Here is an 18,583-nt window from a genome sequence, read left to right on the forward strand (position 1 = left end):
CCTCCTACATCGCCCCTCCCTACACACTCCTCTCTCCCACTCCCTTGTATTCCTCCCCATCACTCCTCCCAACACGTTTCTCTCTCCATCTCCTGCGCTCCTCCCTGTTCCTCTGGCTCCTCCCACTCCCTCGTGCTGCCCTCTGGCGCTCCTCCCCCATCCCCTGGCGCTCCTCCCCCTCCCCTCGTGCACCCCCGCCCTGCTGTCCCCGTGCTCCTCCCTTCCCTCGTGCTCTCCCTCCTCTTCTTCCCGTGCTCCTCCCTCTCCCTCGTGCTGCCCTCTCCGCGCTCCTCCTCCCGCGGGAGCGAGCTGTCAGCCGGGCGGGCCGGCTCCGTCATATGACCGGCCAGCGGCCGCGGCGCCGCACCTTCCGTCCGCTGCAGCGGTCCCGCGCTCGCGCCCCTCTGGGCGGCTGCGCCCCTGTCGCCATGGCCCCTGCCGCGGCCGCCGTGGGCTGCGCGCTGAGCCAGTCGGGTCCCGGAGCGTGGCTGCCCGGGCCGCCGCGTGCACGCCATGGCCCCGACCCTGCTCCAGAAGCTCTTCAACAAAAGGGGCGGCGGCGCAGCGTCCGCCCAGGCCCGGCCGCCCAAGGAGGAGCCGGCCTTCAGGTGAGCGCGTGCGAGCCGGAGGGAGGCCGCAGGCGGGCTGCGTGGAGACCGGACCCCCGCGCCGCCCTGTCCCCTCCTCCTAGGCGGGACCCCGCGCCTCCCGGTACCTTCTTCCTAGCTACTCCTGGGAAAGACCCTTGTTTCTCAGTCTCCTCTGTCCGGATGGGACCCCACGCTTCTCTGTCCCCTTTCCGGGTGAGATCCATCCTCTTCCCTCCCTCATCGGGTCCTTCCAGGTGGGACTCCTCTTTGCACTTCTTTCAGGGTCTCAGACCTGCGAACCGCCCTGTCTCTTCTCTATTGCTCCCTCTGTGTGGGAACCTAGCGCCGTCCTCCTTCCTTGCTCTCCAGGTCTCCCCAGGTGGGAGCCCCGCGCCATCCTCTGCCCTTCTCCCTCAGGTGCTCCACAAAATTTCCCCATATGCTCTCGTGTCTGAGCACCGCTGGGACCGGTGTGTACCTTCCAGGGACTTTGGAGGGAGAGTCACCTGCGTCTCCCCTGCTCCAGAGCCTCTAAGCTGTCATTTTGCAGGCAACTCCAACCTGCTGAGTATGTGACAGTATTTTGAAGTTGGAAAGGGTGAAGCCATGGGGGAAAAAACCAGCTTCTTTCTTGCAGTGTGTGACAAGCTCGCCAGCGGATGAATAAAAGTGTGTAATTTCCTTATCAGTTAGAAAGGCTGATGCCGCATGATGAGTGGAAAGGGAGGGAAATGCTTTTATGACACGTCTCAGGTTCTAATTTAACAAAGCAGAGTTTATATTTAATAGTTCATCTTCGGAACACATACCTTTGAATTAGCATGTGTTAAGAAGCTTGCTCAAAATCCACAGCTCTAAGTGGCTGTCTTGCATTTTCGTCTAAGCAATGGACTCGCTGGCCAGTATTTAAACTCCTGTACTATTCTGCCTTTGAGTGATAAGTTTCCAAAGATGCTTTCCTGGGTCCTGTACTGTCCCCTCAGCCCTACTAGTTGAGAAAACCTTTTATTTGCCGTTTAAGTTTTCAGCATTAAAAAAAAAAAAAAAACCCAAAACAAAACCAAACCAAAACAACAACCAAAAAAAAAAACCCAACAAACCTGAACACCTCACATCGATTGTGGCCTTCTGGGGATACTTTATGTCCAGAATGTCTGCAAAGGCAGTTTCTTGTTAAAGATGTATACAGTCAGTAGTCAGTACAACAAACCTTTTAAAAGTAAAACTTTGAATTTTTCTTTTTTGTTTTGAAGACTTGATCAGGCTGGCCTCAAACTCTCGGCAGTCTTCCTGCCTTTGCTTCCCAGGTTCTGGGAACACAAACATGAAGCATCACATTTGAAATGAATTTTGATTAATTTTCTTTTCTTTTTTTTTGGTTCTTTTTTTTTGGAGCTGGGGACCGAACCCAGGGTCTTGCGCTTCCTAGGCAAGCGCTCTACCACTGAGCTAAATCCCCAACCCCTTGATTAATTTTCATGTTCCCCATTGCATAAAAAAATTCATTCAAAACATATACAGACCCTTACTATAGTTATACAAGATTTTCTTTTAACTTGCATTTCCAAATGGTCTTATGTAGCCCAGGCTGTTACTGCCTCTCAGTTGTAAGATTACAGTAAGCCCGCGCTACCATACCTGACCCCAACTCCGAGAGAATGAGCATTAAGCAGAATAGCATTTGTTTGTGTGATGTTTGGAAGGTAAGTTGTGAGGGTTCCTTGTATCACAGTGGTCATTTCCGTCAGGCAGACTGGTCCTGGGCTTTTTATTTGTCTGCTAGTGATGCTGTGCAACGTCTCTGAATTGTAGAATTACTTTGGAGTCAGGACATGTAAATTCTTCTTGGATTCCCAGACTAGATCAAGATTCCAGGTTTGGAGAGGGAAAGGCTTGTCTAATACAGGTGTCTTCACTTCGGCAGCCCTTACGAAGGACTTTACAGCCATTTGAATGCCTGTGGAGATGGCGTCTTGGTCCTTGTCGCTGTTTCTTGAGTTCCCCGTCTACTTGTCTACCACCACTCTTTCCACGGATAAGGTTAAATTTGGTGTATTTTGAGCAACAACATCAACAACTAAAAAATGTGGCTATATTTAGGATTCGTCCATATTAGGAAAGTTGATTCCCACTTTGTGAGCACAATATTAGTACCACATTCTGTCTTCTTATTGGTGTATAAGGGAGAAAAAAAATGTAGTCTTTACATTTTTTTTGTTGCATCATATATTATTTGTGTGCATGTGGGTGCACATACTCAAACAAGTTCCACAGCACGCAGGTGGCGGTCGGGGACAACTTTCAGACCTCTGTTCTCGCCTACCACGTGGGGCCTGGGACTCTAACTCAGGTGATCAGGCAACAAGTACTCTTGCCTGCCGAGCCACCTCGACAGCCCTCAAGTGCTATTTCTTATCATTTATTCTCCTCAGTTTTTTTCCTTCCATAAGCCTTTTGAGGTAGATGTTTCTGAAGAATTTTGAGATTGCCTCTCTTCCCCTTTTGAGACAGTGTCTTATGTAACCCAGGCTGACCTAGAAGTCAAGCTTTCTCTCAGTCCTCATGTGATCAGATGCTGGGGTTACAGATTCACCAGCATGCTGGGCCATGCGTGTGACCTCTCTTCCCATCTGGGCTTTCCTCTCCTCATCATCCTGTAGTTTGCCTGTTGTGTGTCAGTTTGTTGTCTAGAGCGAGTGGCTCTAGTCCCACACTGTTTCCAGATCTTATCTGTCAGCCACCACCTATAGAGCATTGTCACAGTCAAGAGTACACCTCATACATTTCTTTTATGATCTGGGAGCCATCCCCTCTTGGTTTTTTAGTATGCCTTGGTAGAGACAGAAAGGAATCAAAAGAGGCTGAATTTACAGTCTTACCAAAAGCAGTCAGGAGCAGTAACAATTGTATAACTGTAATGTTTTCGCAACGTAGATCCTGATTAAAATCATGGTGTGACATTTGAGGAAATTCTGTTTGCTGATCTTCCAAGTGGTTTTCACTTTTAATTAATTGATAGGTATCAAATTGAATAACCCTCAGGCTAAAAATGAATACAGTTCAGAAACAGAATGTCTGGATTTAGGTCAACATGCTTACATAGTACTTAAAACTTTTTTTAAATGTATGTGTGCCTGAGTGTATGTATGTGCATCTCATGCATCCGAGATCCCCTGGAGCTGCAGTGACCATGAACCCTCATGTGCATGCTAGGAACCAAACTTGGGTCCTCTGTAAGATAGTAAGTGCTCTTAACGACTCAGCCATCTCTCTAGCCCCTACATAACATGTTTTAATGGTCAGGGTATATCCAGTCAGTGTGTGCTGTGTCTCCCTTATATTTGAAATATTATCTTTATTATCTATATTATCTTCTTTCTCCCTTTTATTGAGGACCAAACCCAAGGTCTCATGTATGCAAGTTAAAACATTATTTTCTTTTTAAGATTTATTTTATGTATATATGAGTACAATGTGGCTGTCTTCAGACATTCCGAAACACCAGAAGAAGGCATCTGATCCCATTACAGATGGTTGTGAGCCATCATGTGGTTGGAAAATTGAACTCTGGACCTCTGGAAGAGCAGTCAGTGCTGTTAACTGCTGAGCCATCTCTCTAGACCCCTAAAAACATTATTTTAAGATTGTTTTTGTTTGTTTGGGGACAAAGTCTCATGTAGCCAAGACTCCTTCTGTCTCCACCGCCCAAATGCTGACACTACCATTGTGTGCCATGCTATTCGTGGCTCTTGGATTATTATTAATTTTTAAATGTTTCGGTGGGCTTCAGACTGAACCTAGAGCTTTGCACATGCTAGGAGTTTTCAGGTTTTTATTCTTTGGGATTTTTGAGGCAGGCAGCCTAGACTGGTCTGGAACTGCTGATTCCCGTGCCACACACTTGAAGTGTGTACGTGATGTGTGTTTCAATTGCAGGCATGCACTCATTTTTTTTTTTTTTCTTGGAGCTGGGGACCGAACCCAGGGCCTTGCGTTTGCTAGGCAAGCGCTCTACCACTGAGCTAAATCCCCAACCCCGCAGGCATGCACTATTATGCTTGGCTCTTATTTTTGTTTTTCGAGACAAGGTTTCTCTGTGTATCCCTGGTTGTCCTGAAACTTGCTCTGTAGTCCAGGCTGGCCTCAAATGAGATCCACCTGCCTCTGCTGTCTAAGTGCTGGGATTAAAGGCATTTGCCACCACCACCTAGCTTCTTGGGTTTTTTTGTTTGTTTGTTTGTTTTTTTTGTTCTTTTGTTCTTAATATATCTAGTAAATTACTAGACCAGGTTCCACTTAAAAGGTGGTGAAAAAGATGGGCTGCTGTTTGCTTTCTTTTATTCTGGATTGGTTAGATGAAGTGAACATCATGTGGGATATAGAGGATAGATGAGAGCATTGCAGCTGCCTGGTAGTTAGCTGAGTAAATGCCACCAAGAGGGAGCTTTGTGGTAATTAGCTGTGTAAATGCCACTAAGAGGGAGCTCCCTTCTTTCCTCCAGTTCTGAATACCTAAGGCCAAATGGCCTAGTTATTGGTAATCCCCATTTGTTCTGTTAGAACAATTCAAATAATCTTGTACAGGGCTGGGATAAATAGAATTAAATCCACTTACTGCCAGAGAGCAGCTACTGCCAGTTTACAGCTTGGCCTTCCACCTGTACAAAGCCTGCTAGGACACCCATGCTATGTGCCCTAGAGTTGAGACTGGGAAGCACATCAGGTCACATACTGAGTAAGTAGACACACTGTAGAAATGATGACAAATATAAAACATAAGCCAAAGTCGGAGAATAGACACTGCTTTATACTCAGCTCAGAATTAAGAGCTCACTCGCCGTTCTTATGGTAGGTGTGATTTGGATGAGACTGCCTTCTTTCATAATGCCAGCTCCCAGCGTGTGGCTAATTCTCATGGGATTGTTCTAAGGTAGGGTGGAGAATATTCTAGGAGGGCAAGGTGAGAGAGACAGACGGAAAGAGCTGTAGGTACGTGATGTGTGTGCATTTGTATGGACATGCATGTGCCACAGACAGCCTTGGGTACAGGTCCTGGCTTTTCACTTGGCTTTAGACAGGGTCTTGTTTGTTTGTTTGTTTTGTTTTTCTGCTGCATTTTCCACTAGTTGACCCGCTTCCAGGAATTCTCTTGGTTCTGCTGCTGGGATTACAGACTTTTGTGCTATGTGGCTGGCTTTTATATGGGTTGTAGGGATTCGAAGTCTTGTTCTTGCATTTCCACGGCAAGCGCTTTTACCCACTGCAGCATTTTCCTAGCTCCATGCATTCACACTTTTAATTCCCCAAAGACAAGACTGTGGAGATGTCCTTTCCTGCCAAACTGGCTTTCTCTTGACATAGCTCCTGTTCTGACATATCATCCAATACTGATAGCTTATGCTAGTGATATTAGCAGAGGTGAATAGGGAAATTGTGCTATCTAATGCCTCTAGAAGATCCATGCGCCGTGGTGCATGCCTATGTCCTAGCTTTTGGGAGACTGAGGCAGCAGGATCAGGAATTGAAGGCTAGCCTCAGCTTTGTATAGGGAGTCAGAGGGCAGCCTGGGCTAAGCGAGACCTTGTCACAACAAAATAAACAAAAATTTATCTTGAAAGACAAAATGGGGACACATCTTACCTCATGTAACATGTTGACATGAAGTCAAACAGTACGACTGTAGACTTTTCTGCTTATCCAGTGTTAAATCTTAGGCAAAATGATACAGTCCTATGTAAAGTAATTTATTTAGGTGAAGAGTTAATGAAGTGCATTTAAAAAAAAAAAAAAACTTCCAGAGAGAATAAAATGCAATTCAAAATGATTTTAAGTAGGAACAAGTCATCTTAGGTAATGAAGTTTTACTAAAAATTAAAATATTTTCTAAGTTCAATTTCTTCCCATGCAGACCTGAGAAAATTGAAGTAAATATTCTCCCCCACCTCTCTCTCTCTTCATTTTGTTTCCATATTGTTGATTTTTAGCCTTGATGTAGTCAGTAGTGGAACACAGACCCTGTGATTTCGGAGAAGCATTAAGGACAAATAGCAGGCAGCATTTCAGGCCTGTACACAGGTGACTGCACATTCAGAAATACTTATAGAAACGCAGTAGTTTTTTTCTGAGTTATTTGCAAGATTTTTTCCCCATCCCGAACACTTACTTACCTGGGAACAGACGAAACCTGGGAACAGACGAAACCCATTCCTTTGTAGAGTTTAGTTCCATTCTGCAGCCCTGAATTTGATATGTCAGAGACAATGTATCCTGAAGTTGCAGTATATCATTGAGATAACACCATACTCTTCCATAGTACAGGGGTCTGACATGTTACATATTTCAGTGGCTTTTAATCACGTTTAAAATTTTTCTCTGGTATATGTTAATTATATGGAACAGTGGGTTTCATTCAGGTACTTTCATACATGTGTGTAATGTGCTTTACTTAAAACCATGGCTTTATGACATTTCCATACATGTATGTATATGTTCTTACATCAGTACCCTATTGCCCCCTCATCTCCATTCTTTCTTCCCGGTCACCTTCTCCTACTTCAAAGTTTTATAATCAAGAATGAAATATTAGTTGAGCTGGAGTTGTAACCTGGTTGGTAGTACTTACCTAGCATGCAGGAAACTCTGGGTTCCAATCCAGCACCATGTAACTGGGTGTGGCCATGCATGTCAATGCTATATAATCCCAGCTTTTGGGAGGTAGAGGCAGGGGGACCTGAAGGTTAAGGTAATTCTTGCCTACTAGGTAAGCTAGAGGCCAGCCTGGGGGTACACTAGACCTACCTAAGAAATTAACTTTCTACCTCTAACCGAAGAGATAACCGAAAGATAACTGAAAGGTTCCTGTTTCTAAAATGATGTGTTTGTGGTGGATTTCAATATGTAAATGAAACGTAAATTTAATATAAATCTTCTGGCCAGTCTTGCTAAGGCACCTGTCTGTGAGCCTGGGAATGGCCTTTCTCTAGAATTGGAGCATAGTTCTACTGCCGAATGTGGGTTCCCAGCTTTGCTGAAGATGTCTTTAGAGAAGGGTAACAGAATATTCTTTTGAGACAGGATCTATGCAGCCCAGCCTTGTACCCAGTGTCTTCCTGCCCAAGGCCTGAGTGCAGGCAGGGATTAAAGGGATACCTACTACGCTGGGCTAGGTTAGATGTTTATAAAGAAAAACTGTATAATTATGTTTTTGTTATTGTTTTTCTTTGAGTCACAGTGCCACTGAGTAACCTGGGCTGGGCTGGAATTTGATGTGTAAACCAGGCAGGCTCCACACCGTATCTTCCTGCCTTGAGCTGTACTGTGCACAGCTGCTATAAATAAGTTCTGAAATGTGAGGTTGCCATGTCACACACTACTGTTGGGTGAAGTTTGTGGAATTGAAATTTGGACCTGGGCACATGCAAAACTTACAGCTCCAAGGAGGACATTGGAGTTTGTTGTTGTTTTTTAAATTGTTGTTAGTTTAGGTTGTGTTTCTGTGGTTTGCATCTAAAGATCAACTTAAGGAAGCCACTTTGTTTCTTGGCAAAGGAAGTTGTTTAAAAAAAGAAAAAGGATCTTTCTTGCCTCCTTGCTTTCTCCAACTGCTTTGGCTGTGAGCCCGAGCCACTGGTGGGTGACTAGGAGGTAGGAATGGAAATTGTGTTACTTCTCTAGCTACTGTTTTCCTTGTGTGTACAAAAAGGGACAGATGATTTACAGGGATAATGTGGACCTTTGGGCTTGGGTTATGAGGTCATGTTCTTGGCTATGACAGTAAGTTGGTGAGCTCCTCTCTCCCGAGCATTCTTTATCTCAGGTTTGTAAAACTGATTATTATATAAAAGAGGAAAAACAGGATGGACTTTTCCAGCTCACTGGGCATGTAATAGTGATTTCCCTCCACCCCACCCCGTCTGTAAATGGAACATGCATGACTCACCATGGCCACACAAGGCACTTTTGTAACCCTGTTTGAATGGGAGGGTGGGATGAGGATGGAAGGAGATGGGCTGGCATCCCACTTTGTTCAGTAGGATCTGCCCAGCTGCCATTGTATGGACTTCTGAGAAGGACAGTGTGCCTTCTCACATACCGTACTACAGAGGTTTGAAACAGTGCTTTCTGTGTGTACCAAAAGAAGGCAAGATACCAATGTAATCAAAATGCAGTCAGTGAGAATGTTGTAATGTTGTATATTCATGTTCTGTAGTAGAGTGTTCTTCTGTTACATAAGATTTTAGTGTTAAGAGCCAGGGAGATGGTTTGGTGGGTAACAGTGCTTGTCATCAGGCCCGGGACCTGAGCCCAATCTCTGAGTCCTACATGGTACAAGGAGAGAACTGACTCAGGCAGGTTGTTCATTGAACTCCACATGTGTTTCATGGCAGGCGTGTCTACATACATGCATGATGCCTCAAATATTTAATCTCTCTTTTAAAAAAAATTTATTTATTTTATGAATGTGAGTACAGATAACTGTCTTCAGATGCACCAGAAGAGGACATTGGCTCCCATTATAGATGGTTATGAGCCACCATGTGGTTGCTGGGAATTGAATTTAGGTCCTCTGGAAGAGCAGTCAGTGCTCTTAACTGTTGAGCCATTTCTCCAGCCCCCTAGATATTTAATCTCAGTTGGGGCTTTCTACCCTACCTTTGATCATTCAGTTCCTAGATAAAATGCACACAACTTCTATATTTATAATAAACCTTAATCAGCACTAGAGCTGGGCAGATATCTACCCCTCTAAGCTATTAGTTTTTAACCTCCCTATAAATAACCCTGAGTTATAACTTGACACATTACACATGGGCAGCTCTTACTCCAACTGGCCACATGGTCAGTTCTTATGATCCCTTACCCCATGGCATCTTCCTCTCTCCTCTTTCTCTCTTCTCCTCATGGTCCCTCTCCAGATCCCAAGCCCTGGGTACACCAAACTCTGCCTATCTCTTTTCTGTCCACTTATTATAGGCTGTAGGCATCTTTATTTACCAATGAGGGATAACTTGGGGGACAAGGTTACATGGTATCACTTGTTTATGTGCAGATTCTCTCCTTCCTGGGGGCAACCAGGTCTTGGGGGCCAGTATTTAGCATTACAATACAAAGCAAAAGGCCAAGCTTCAACAATTTTCCTTTCTTGTCTAAAAAGATTCTTTTATAATAAAGTTTTAGTGTCTTTTATCCTGTTAGGTCCGCACCACAGTGCCCCAAGATATCTGCTAGATATCTTGGCAGAAACATATCCCAACTCCACGGTGGCCCAGTGTTTCTTGCCGCCGCACATTTTCCTACACTCAAACCATCACATAAAAGAACACACAACACAATAATCTTTGACCCAATTGATAAGATATAACTGCCCACTTAATCATACAAATCCTGGTGCCTTCCATCCCTTAGGAACATTAATAACAACCTGTAAATACACAGAGTGGAATCTTAACATCAGCCTCCATTGTCCTGCCACGGCTTCTCTCTCTCCCTCTCCCTCTCCTGTCTCTTTCTCTTTTCGTTCCAGTCTCCTCCTCTGCCTTCAAACTTCTCTCCCACCCATCCTTCCTTCTCCAATGACAGGCCTCTTTCTATCCTGTACCTGCCCCTCACTTGTATTTTACAAATTCAATGGGGAGAAGGTTCTGGTGAAGTCACCTGATTCCTGAGTAGTGACTAGGCAGCTCTCCTTGGGGCAGTAGAGTTAGCATCAAAATACAGATAACTCCAGGGCAAACCACAACATTTCCCCCTTTTTGTCCAGTTAAAAAGCCTTTTCATTTATATATAAATTGAGTACAATTATTACCATTCTACAGTTTATAAAACATATGATATACTCAACACCCAGTCTATCACTATATCAGTTAAACAGAACATTTAGTTATCCATTCCAGCTTAAGAAAGGCCTAAAATCTATATTATATCTTGGCTAGCTTGTATACTATCTGATAACTATCCAATAAAATATGTATTTTCAGAGTTAAACAGCCTGATAGGCTATGAGACTGTAATCAGTCTTCAACCCCGTCAGAAATCTTTGAATAACCAAATATCTATACACATAGGAAACCTAACACGGCTTCCAGAACTGAGAGGTTGTAGAGACAAATCTCCACTAGCACAGTCCCCAGTTAGCAACTTGTGAGCGCAAGTCTTCAGCCTTCTGGCCCAAAATCAACTGACAGACTCTTGAAATGCAGATTTTGAAGGGCTGATCACCCTGTCTTGGCAGAGTTTATCAGTCAACTATTCTGCATAATTTGTCCTTTTCTGGACAGTATTAGTCTGCAGATGAAACTGGCAGTTTTGTCCAGTGGCTGTTTAGCCACAAAGTATTACCTCACCTGGAGGTAGAGATGTTCAAATTCTTCGTTAAATCCACCAAAGGGGAACTGTTAGGAGTGGATATATCTCAACAAAAGATAAATAACTTTAAATCTCAAATTTTATCGATTTCTGACATTTTTGAAAACCATCTATCTATATAAGACAATCAGGACTGTTGTCTTTATATCTTAATAATATCTTGAAAGTACTCTCACAAACTCAGAACCATGAATTTGCTATTTGGTCCTTAACTCACATGTGTAATCAACTCAGAAGTTTATAATGACATCAATAGAAGGACTGGCTGTCAACTTTGTACTTTTAAACTCTTTTAACAAATAAATTCTATATCAAAGCAAAGATATGATTTTAGCTTAGTTACCAAATGAGATTATGACGGTACAACTCAATCTAGCTAATTCCTCCCTGTTAAATTACAACCAATTCTAAATTCCTCATTAAAAACAACTTTAGAATAACCACTTTCAGCCCCCCAGAGTCCAGGGAATTGGGCGACGACTTCTCTATAACTTTTTCAAGCTGTACATGGGCGTTGAGATATCCTTGGGGGTAGGGGGTAGGAAGAATAAAGCAAATGCTGTAGCCGATGTGTCCTGACTGGACCCAGCTGAAAGTCCTTGAGACCAGGAATCCAAGTAGACACACTCTGTAAAATACAACTCTCAAGACAAAAGTTTAGAATTGAAATCTCTTTTTGTTTGGTTCTCCTGCATTAATTTTTTCAGGCTGTCTACCTCTATCAAATCTGATCAGTATGACTCTGTGAGGTTTCCAGAGCCTAATCACACTTTTTAAAAACACAAAGACAAAATCTTTCTCCCAAAATACTGTGTTCCTTAGTCTGTAACCAGAAAAGCTTGTATCTTGCACTCTCTCCCAGAGTAATAATATAACCATAAAATTCAAAGTCACATCCATTATGAAGATTAAACAATTTTTTAAAAAGGAAGTAAGCTAAATAATGAGCCTGATAGGCTTTTGTACTCTGTGATATCAGGAAATTAACCCAAAATTCCTGTGGAGCCCATGTTAAGAGAATCTGAGCTTCCTGTTGTGGTAGATATAAAAAATAACCACAAACCCTTGCTAGCCGGCGTCAACAAGCCATATGACCTTTAGCGGGGTAATTCATAAAACAAACCAAATACCTTCTATCAATTCCAATATCAATAAGCAACATATCAAACTAGGACTTTAGTCCAAAATATAGCCATCTGTTAAGCTCTCTACCCGGAGCCACAGATTTTTCTTTAACCTTAATAACTTCTATAATATATGTCTGCATTCAGTCTGCCTGGTGTTACAGACATTCATCACAACTCTCTACTTGGAGTTAGTGAGTAATTTTTCCCTCTCTAAGTTCTGAACCGTGGATGAAAATCCCCACCTAATTCAGGTAATCTCTTTACTCTCTCCTTTCTAAAAACAAACTTAATCACCTTTTAATAATACCTGTAATTAAAAAGTAGCTTGTCTAACTAGGATTTCAACCCAAAATTCCCGTGGAGTCCACGTTAAAAAGAATATGAGTATCCTGAAAGGCTTTCTAAACAACTTTCTTTAAAAAGCAGCTTTTAATCTCTACCTCTCTGAGCTGCCATTACTTATCACACAGCCTGGGACCTATAGCCTAAATTCCCGAGCTTGAGATATCACATGACTTAACATGGCGCTGGCCTCCTCTTACTTAGAAAATAAAAACTTTATCTCTACTCTTAGGATTACTAGTGGATTCTTGCCCATCACATTGGTTTGCCACTGTTATTGTAAAAATATGAAAAATAAAAAAGTATGGTTGTCTTTTATCCCGCTAGGTCCGGCACCGCAGTGCCCCAAGACATCTCCTAGATATCTTGGCAGAAACACCGCGGCGGCCCAGACCAGTCGCCCCACACTCCCATTACACTTAAATCTACACATTAAAGAACACACAACACAATAATCTTAGATTCAATTGATAAGATATAATTGCCCACCTAAACATACAAAGCCCAGTACCATCCATCCTTTAGGAACATTAATAGCAGCCTGTAAATACGCAGAATCTTTTTTTTTTTTTTTTTTTTGGTTCTTTTTTTTCGGAGCTGGGGACCGAACCCAGGGCCTTGCGCTTCCTAGGCAAGCGCTCTACCACTGAGCTAAATCCCCAACCCCAGAGCGGAATCTTAACATCAGTCTCCATTGTCCTGCCACGGCTTCTCTCTCTCCCTCTCCCTCTCCTGTCTCTTTCTCTTTTCGTTCCAGTCTCCTCCTCTTCCTTCAAACTTCTCTCCCGCCCATCCTTCCTTCTCCTCCAATGACAGGCCTCCTTCTGTCCTGTACCTGCCCCTACCTGTATTTTACAAATCCAATGGGGAGAAGGTTCTGGTGAAGTCACCTGATTCCTGAGTAGTGACTAGGCAGCTGTCCAGGGGCAGTGGAGTTAGCATCAAAATACAGATAACTCCAGGGCAAACCACAACAGGGCAACTCCGGAGAGAGTATTTTATTATCTGACCTATCTTGGTGAGTTCAGAGTTCTATTACCATCCTAGAAACATCTCTTTAGACCTACAACATCTTCTTAAATCCTAAATCATTTAAGCTTATAGTAAAGCTGACTATGTAGTCTTCAACCCCATCAGAGACCTGTGAAGGAATAAATATTACGGATGGACCTTTTGTCAGGTTTGGTGGCATGCACCTTTATCTTCTTATTGGCCCTCTGCTTTAAACTCCCAGTCCCAGTCCTCCTATTTCCACCTCCCTTGCTAGCTGGGATTATAGATGTATGCTTTCACACTATACCATGATTTTAATTTGCAGATAAAGCTCTGAATTTGTACCTAGCATATAGTGTAGAGTGGGATATATATTGTTTTGAAAAATGATTTTTCATCACTCTACCTAGAATTAAAACTTTTTAAAAAGTACTATTTTATTCTGTTTTTTACTTACAGGTGTGAGTGTTTTGCATGTATGTATGTATGTATGTATGTATGTATGTATGTATGTATGTATGTATATATACTGTGTGGATGCCTGGAGCCTACAAAGGCCAGAAGAGGGTGTGCAGTCCTCAGAAATTGGAGTTACAGAATATTATGAGTCATCATGTGGGTTGGTTGAACCAAACCCAGGTCCTCTGCAAGAACAGTGAGTGCTTTTAAGCACTGATCTATCTCTCCAGCCCTGGATTTTTTTTAAAGTCATAAATAAGAGCTTGTCTGTATTCCATAGATCTTTAAATTAATGGTCATTGCCACTTTTTAAACCTACTGATACTTAATAGAAAGTGAAACCTGGTTACTAGGTATCATCCTGTCTGTGGGTGTGTAGAAACTCATCCTCCCAGAGCCCAGGGAGAGCCTGCACACCTGCTGGGAGCACTGTCTGATTTCCCCTAAACTTACTTGCCTGTTGTTTTGGCAACTGTACTTTTTCACAAGTTGGAGACAGGTTAGATGTTAACCAGCACATTCCTCAAGAGATGGAACAGTGTTGATTTAGGATGTGTGAAGAAAAAATGACAAATCACTAATCCAGACACTTTAGTCTTTCACACCTTAGATGCCAACTCTCATCTCTGGCCCTCACATTTGCACATGCAAGCACACATGCACACACACATGCACACACAAGCATACACAACGATTTTAAATGATTAAAAAACAGAAATCTGTGTTAGTGTTCACCTGCACTTAGGTGAGGTGATGGCAAGGTCCATTACATAGCAAGTTTCAGGTCAACCTGGTCTACATAAGAAACTTTAAAACAAAACAAGCAGGGTTGGGGATTTAGCTCAGCGGTAGAGCACTTGCCTAGCAAGTGCAAGGCCTTGGGTTCGGTCCCCAGCTCCGGAAAGAAAAAAGAAAGAAAGAAAAAAAAAACAAACAAAAAGCACTTTTGTTATAGACAAAGAAATGTTTCTCTTTTTTCCTCCCATTAATTATTAGTATTTGTTTTCCTGGCTACAAAATAATAGAGTAGGTATTCAAAAGGATAGATTGATAATCTCTACCCCAAAACCAGAACCAAAAACCTTGTCTGAATAATATATCAGACACAGTCAGTGAACCTCACCTATGAAATTCTGGCATTCCTGTGTGTCAATAACAACAAAAATGTAGTATATACACACAAGTGATGTGAATTAATTTGTGGTAAGACAAGTCAGGTCTCTGACTTAAGATATAGCTTACTTAGTTATGATATTGGTGTTGGTATGTCAGAACATGCAACAGGCATTTTATCTGCATATTGGATGAAATAAAAGTCTCCAGAAAAAGGATCAATATTTTCCATGTAGGTTTTTCTGTTGAAAAATTAACTTGAAAATGGGTTAACAGGAAGTATCATTAATGGTGGCCCAGAGTGTGCATGGCATGAACTATGAGTAAACATTTTCCCTGAGCATATCAGGTAGCGGCTGTTTGCTTTAGAACGGTACATTGAATAAGTTAGTTGCTAGGGCATAAGGAGATGGCAGGAACAAGTGGCACCAGCATGCAAAGATGGACTCTTGCTAGTCTGTTTGTTCTCAGTGTTCAGAACTGTTCAGTGTACAGTTCTGTGGAGGACTGTAAACGTTGGTAGCTGATTCTTACTACAAAATGCTCTCTGTCTGTCTGTCTATCTGTCTCTCTCTCTTTCTCTCTCTCTGTATGTATGTATGTATGTATGTATGTATGTATGTATGCATGCATGCTTGTGTATTGCTTACTGCATATGTTCCCGAACAAATTGTATATTTGGGTTGTTTTTTTTTTTTTTTAAGATTTATTTTTGTTTAAGGTTATCATCATTTTTTTTCAGAGTTGGGTCAAATGCTAGTCAAGTGTTGTACGACTTGCTTATGTACTGAGCCACAGATTATTAATATCTTCAAACCACTTTTGTTTATATGTGCATATGTTCCCTAGCATGTGTGTGGAAGTCAGAAGACAACTTTGTGGAGTTGGTTCTCTCCTTCACCTGTATATGGGTTCCAGGGATTGAATTTAAGTCATCAGGCCCAAGATTATTAATTTTTAGATGAACCTGGTAAAAAAGCAAACACATTTTATAAGATAGATGTGCAAGTCTTACTTGATTTTGTAGTTTCTTTCCTTGGGGGCTACTACTATTCTATTTCTTTTGTATCCTTCTATAAATATTTATGCAAATATAAGGAAATATTCTTATTTTGTTGCATACAGTGTGACATTGCAATATGCTGTTTTGCTAACCTGTCTTGTGTTTGTGAATGTACACGTCAATAAATGTCCATGCTTACACATGGACGAGGAGGCTAGCCAGCGCTCTGCAGAGTTGCTTTCCTTCATATTCCCTTGAGCCAGGAGAGCTTATTGAACCTGCCATTTTGACTAACAGCCAGCAGGCCCCACCTGTCTCCACCCCCACCACCCTGGGGTCAGAGGCACATGCAGCTGTGCCTTACTTTTTCATATGTGTTCATTGAGTTCAGGCCCCGATGCTAGAGGAGCCGGCTCTCTTCTCCTGAGCCACCAACCCAGCCTACTGATGAGTAGCTTGATTTCCTTTGAATAAATGTGTGCATACCCCTTAATTTAGTTGTTCTCTGGGCTGCTAGACATTGAAGTCAGCTGACAAGCCTAGATTATTCTCTTAGAGACCCTGACTTTTTGTCTGGGCTTTCAGTGTCTATGAAACCCTTCCCAAATAGTTCATTTTAATGACTGATGGCTTATTTTGATTGAAATGAGGAAATTCATGCTTAAAGAAAGGGTCCTTATGCATAGGTCAAGTAGATTTATTTTGATTGAAATGAGGAAATTCATGCTTAAAGAAAGGGTCCTTATGCATAGATCAAGTAGATTTTCAGGGTAATTTCTGCCAACCTATGAGTTTCCACTTGCTGATACTCTTACCAGTGGCACATGCTGGAGGCTGTTTAGGAGATGATTTAACCACAGTACACTGTGCGGTAGGAGTAAACTTGGATACCAGCTCACGCAGTGGTGGTTGATCTCACAAGTTCAGTGTTACTTACGTCATTATAAGACTTTTGGCGTTCATTAGGCACACGCGCATGTGTGTGTGCATGCATCCGTATGCATGTGATAATAGCACCCAGGTAAATACTGGGTGTTTTCCTCAGTTACCCTCATATTCCTCAAGACAAGGTCTCTCACTGAATGTGGAGCTCAGTTTGGTTCTAGAGTCACAGACGCACACGGTGTAGCTCCTGGATTTCACATGGGCCCTGGAGATCTGGTCTCAGGTACTCATGCTTTATTTGACCTAGCCATCTCCCACATTGTTCGTCGACCTGAATAGCTCAAAAGAAAAAGCTCTTGTTCATAAAGACTTAAAAAGCGTATGTAGAGATGGTCATTCTTTAGGCATTGTCATTATGCTGATCAATGACAAACACCAGTGTACAACAGGAGAACTACAGAGTTAGTGTCTAGGATACCAAATGATTATGAATATTTTAACATACACTGTTTACTATAAATTAAACATTCCAAACTGTTAAGTATCTAAGTCATAAATATGAAATGTAAATATCAGCAAATATGAAAATAGGTGACCCAAGAACTGGAAAGCAAAAAGGAAGTTAAAAAAAAGTGTGACAGGACGGGGTGATTGTGGACAAACGGCAGTTGTATCTTACGCTATGGAGACACATTTCCAGACGTGTTATCCTCCAGCGTGCTAAGCACTGTTGGTATTGTGTGGCTGGTTTGGAGAGTGTGTGAAGGGAACGGATATAACTTCTGCTTACTCCAGCCAAGACTATTAATGTGCACCCTAGCTCTAGTTGGTGTAGATTCACATCCCATGATTTGTGCATCACTGTGTCTTCCCCATAAACCCAGTTTGCACTGAACTTTGATCTTAACACTGCTGGCTAAGCCCCTTGTGCTCCTGCCCCTTGAATACTGGGTTTATAGGCAGGCATGGCCATACAATAGGGCCAAGCCTCATGCTAGATTTTAAATTTATTTCTTTACATTTTATTATTCATGGGTAGGGCCTGCATGTGTGTTGATGAATGCACACAGGGTGCAAATATGGAGATCCAAGGACCTACTTTTGGGAGTCCTTCCATTATGTGACGTGGGGGGATTAAATTCAGGTTATCAGGCTCAGTGGCAAGTGCTTTCTCACTGACACTTTGCCAGGCCCCCATTATTCTTTGCTCCCTTCAGTAGTGAGTTTTACAGCTGGAGCCATTGAAGTTAATATTGTATTTAATATAATATGAGGTGGGGTGAGCTTGACTTGACCTTCTTGTATGCTAGCATGTTGTGGGCCTTTCCTGAGGAGCTACGAGTAAATAGCTTTTCCCTCCAGATAAGATGCTAAGGACAGACCAAAGAAATGAATCCACCCAAGTCCAGCTTGCTCAACCAGAGTTTACTGGGGTGACTTACAGAAGAGCGGATGACTAACCTGAAAGCTGAGTCCCCAGACCACAGGCTGCGCCACACCAGTCCTTTCCGCAGCAGTTGCTGACTGCTTATATGACCTTAGGCAGAGGCCCTGTGAGTCTTCTAAGATTTCTGAACTTCCAGAGCCTGGTAAGGTTGGAGGGATTCCTGAGAGGTCAGCTTCCCTGGTCTCCAGGAGGAAGTGTTTGAACTCACAGGAAGTAGCTGGAGACCATGAGGAATGCTGGCGTCCGGAGGTTCATGCCA

General features: G+C 42.7%; 1 protein-coding gene across 2 annotated transcripts in view; it reads left to right on the top strand.

The window, feature by feature from the left end:
• Window positions 1-439: 439 nt before the first annotated feature.
• Fnip2 (folliculin interacting protein 2) overlaps window positions 440-18,583 on the top strand; it is a 109,196-nt gene continuing 91,052 nt past the window's right edge. For both annotated transcript variants that reach the window (XM_032898214.1, XM_032898216.1), the window contains exon 1: window positions 440-608. In XM_032898214.1, the coding sequence (XP_032754105.1) occupies window positions 514-608 (95 nt within the window). In that variant the 5' untranslated portion in view covers window positions 440-513. The remainder of the gene's footprint in view (window positions 609-18,583) is intronic.

Source organism: Rattus rattus, chromosome 3 (genome assembly GCF_011064425.1).
Source record: "Rattus rattus isolate New Zealand chromosome 3, Rrattus_CSIRO_v1, whole genome shotgun sequence".
NCBI classification, from domain to species: Eukaryota; Metazoa; Chordata; class Mammalia; order Rodentia; family Muridae; genus Rattus; species Rattus rattus.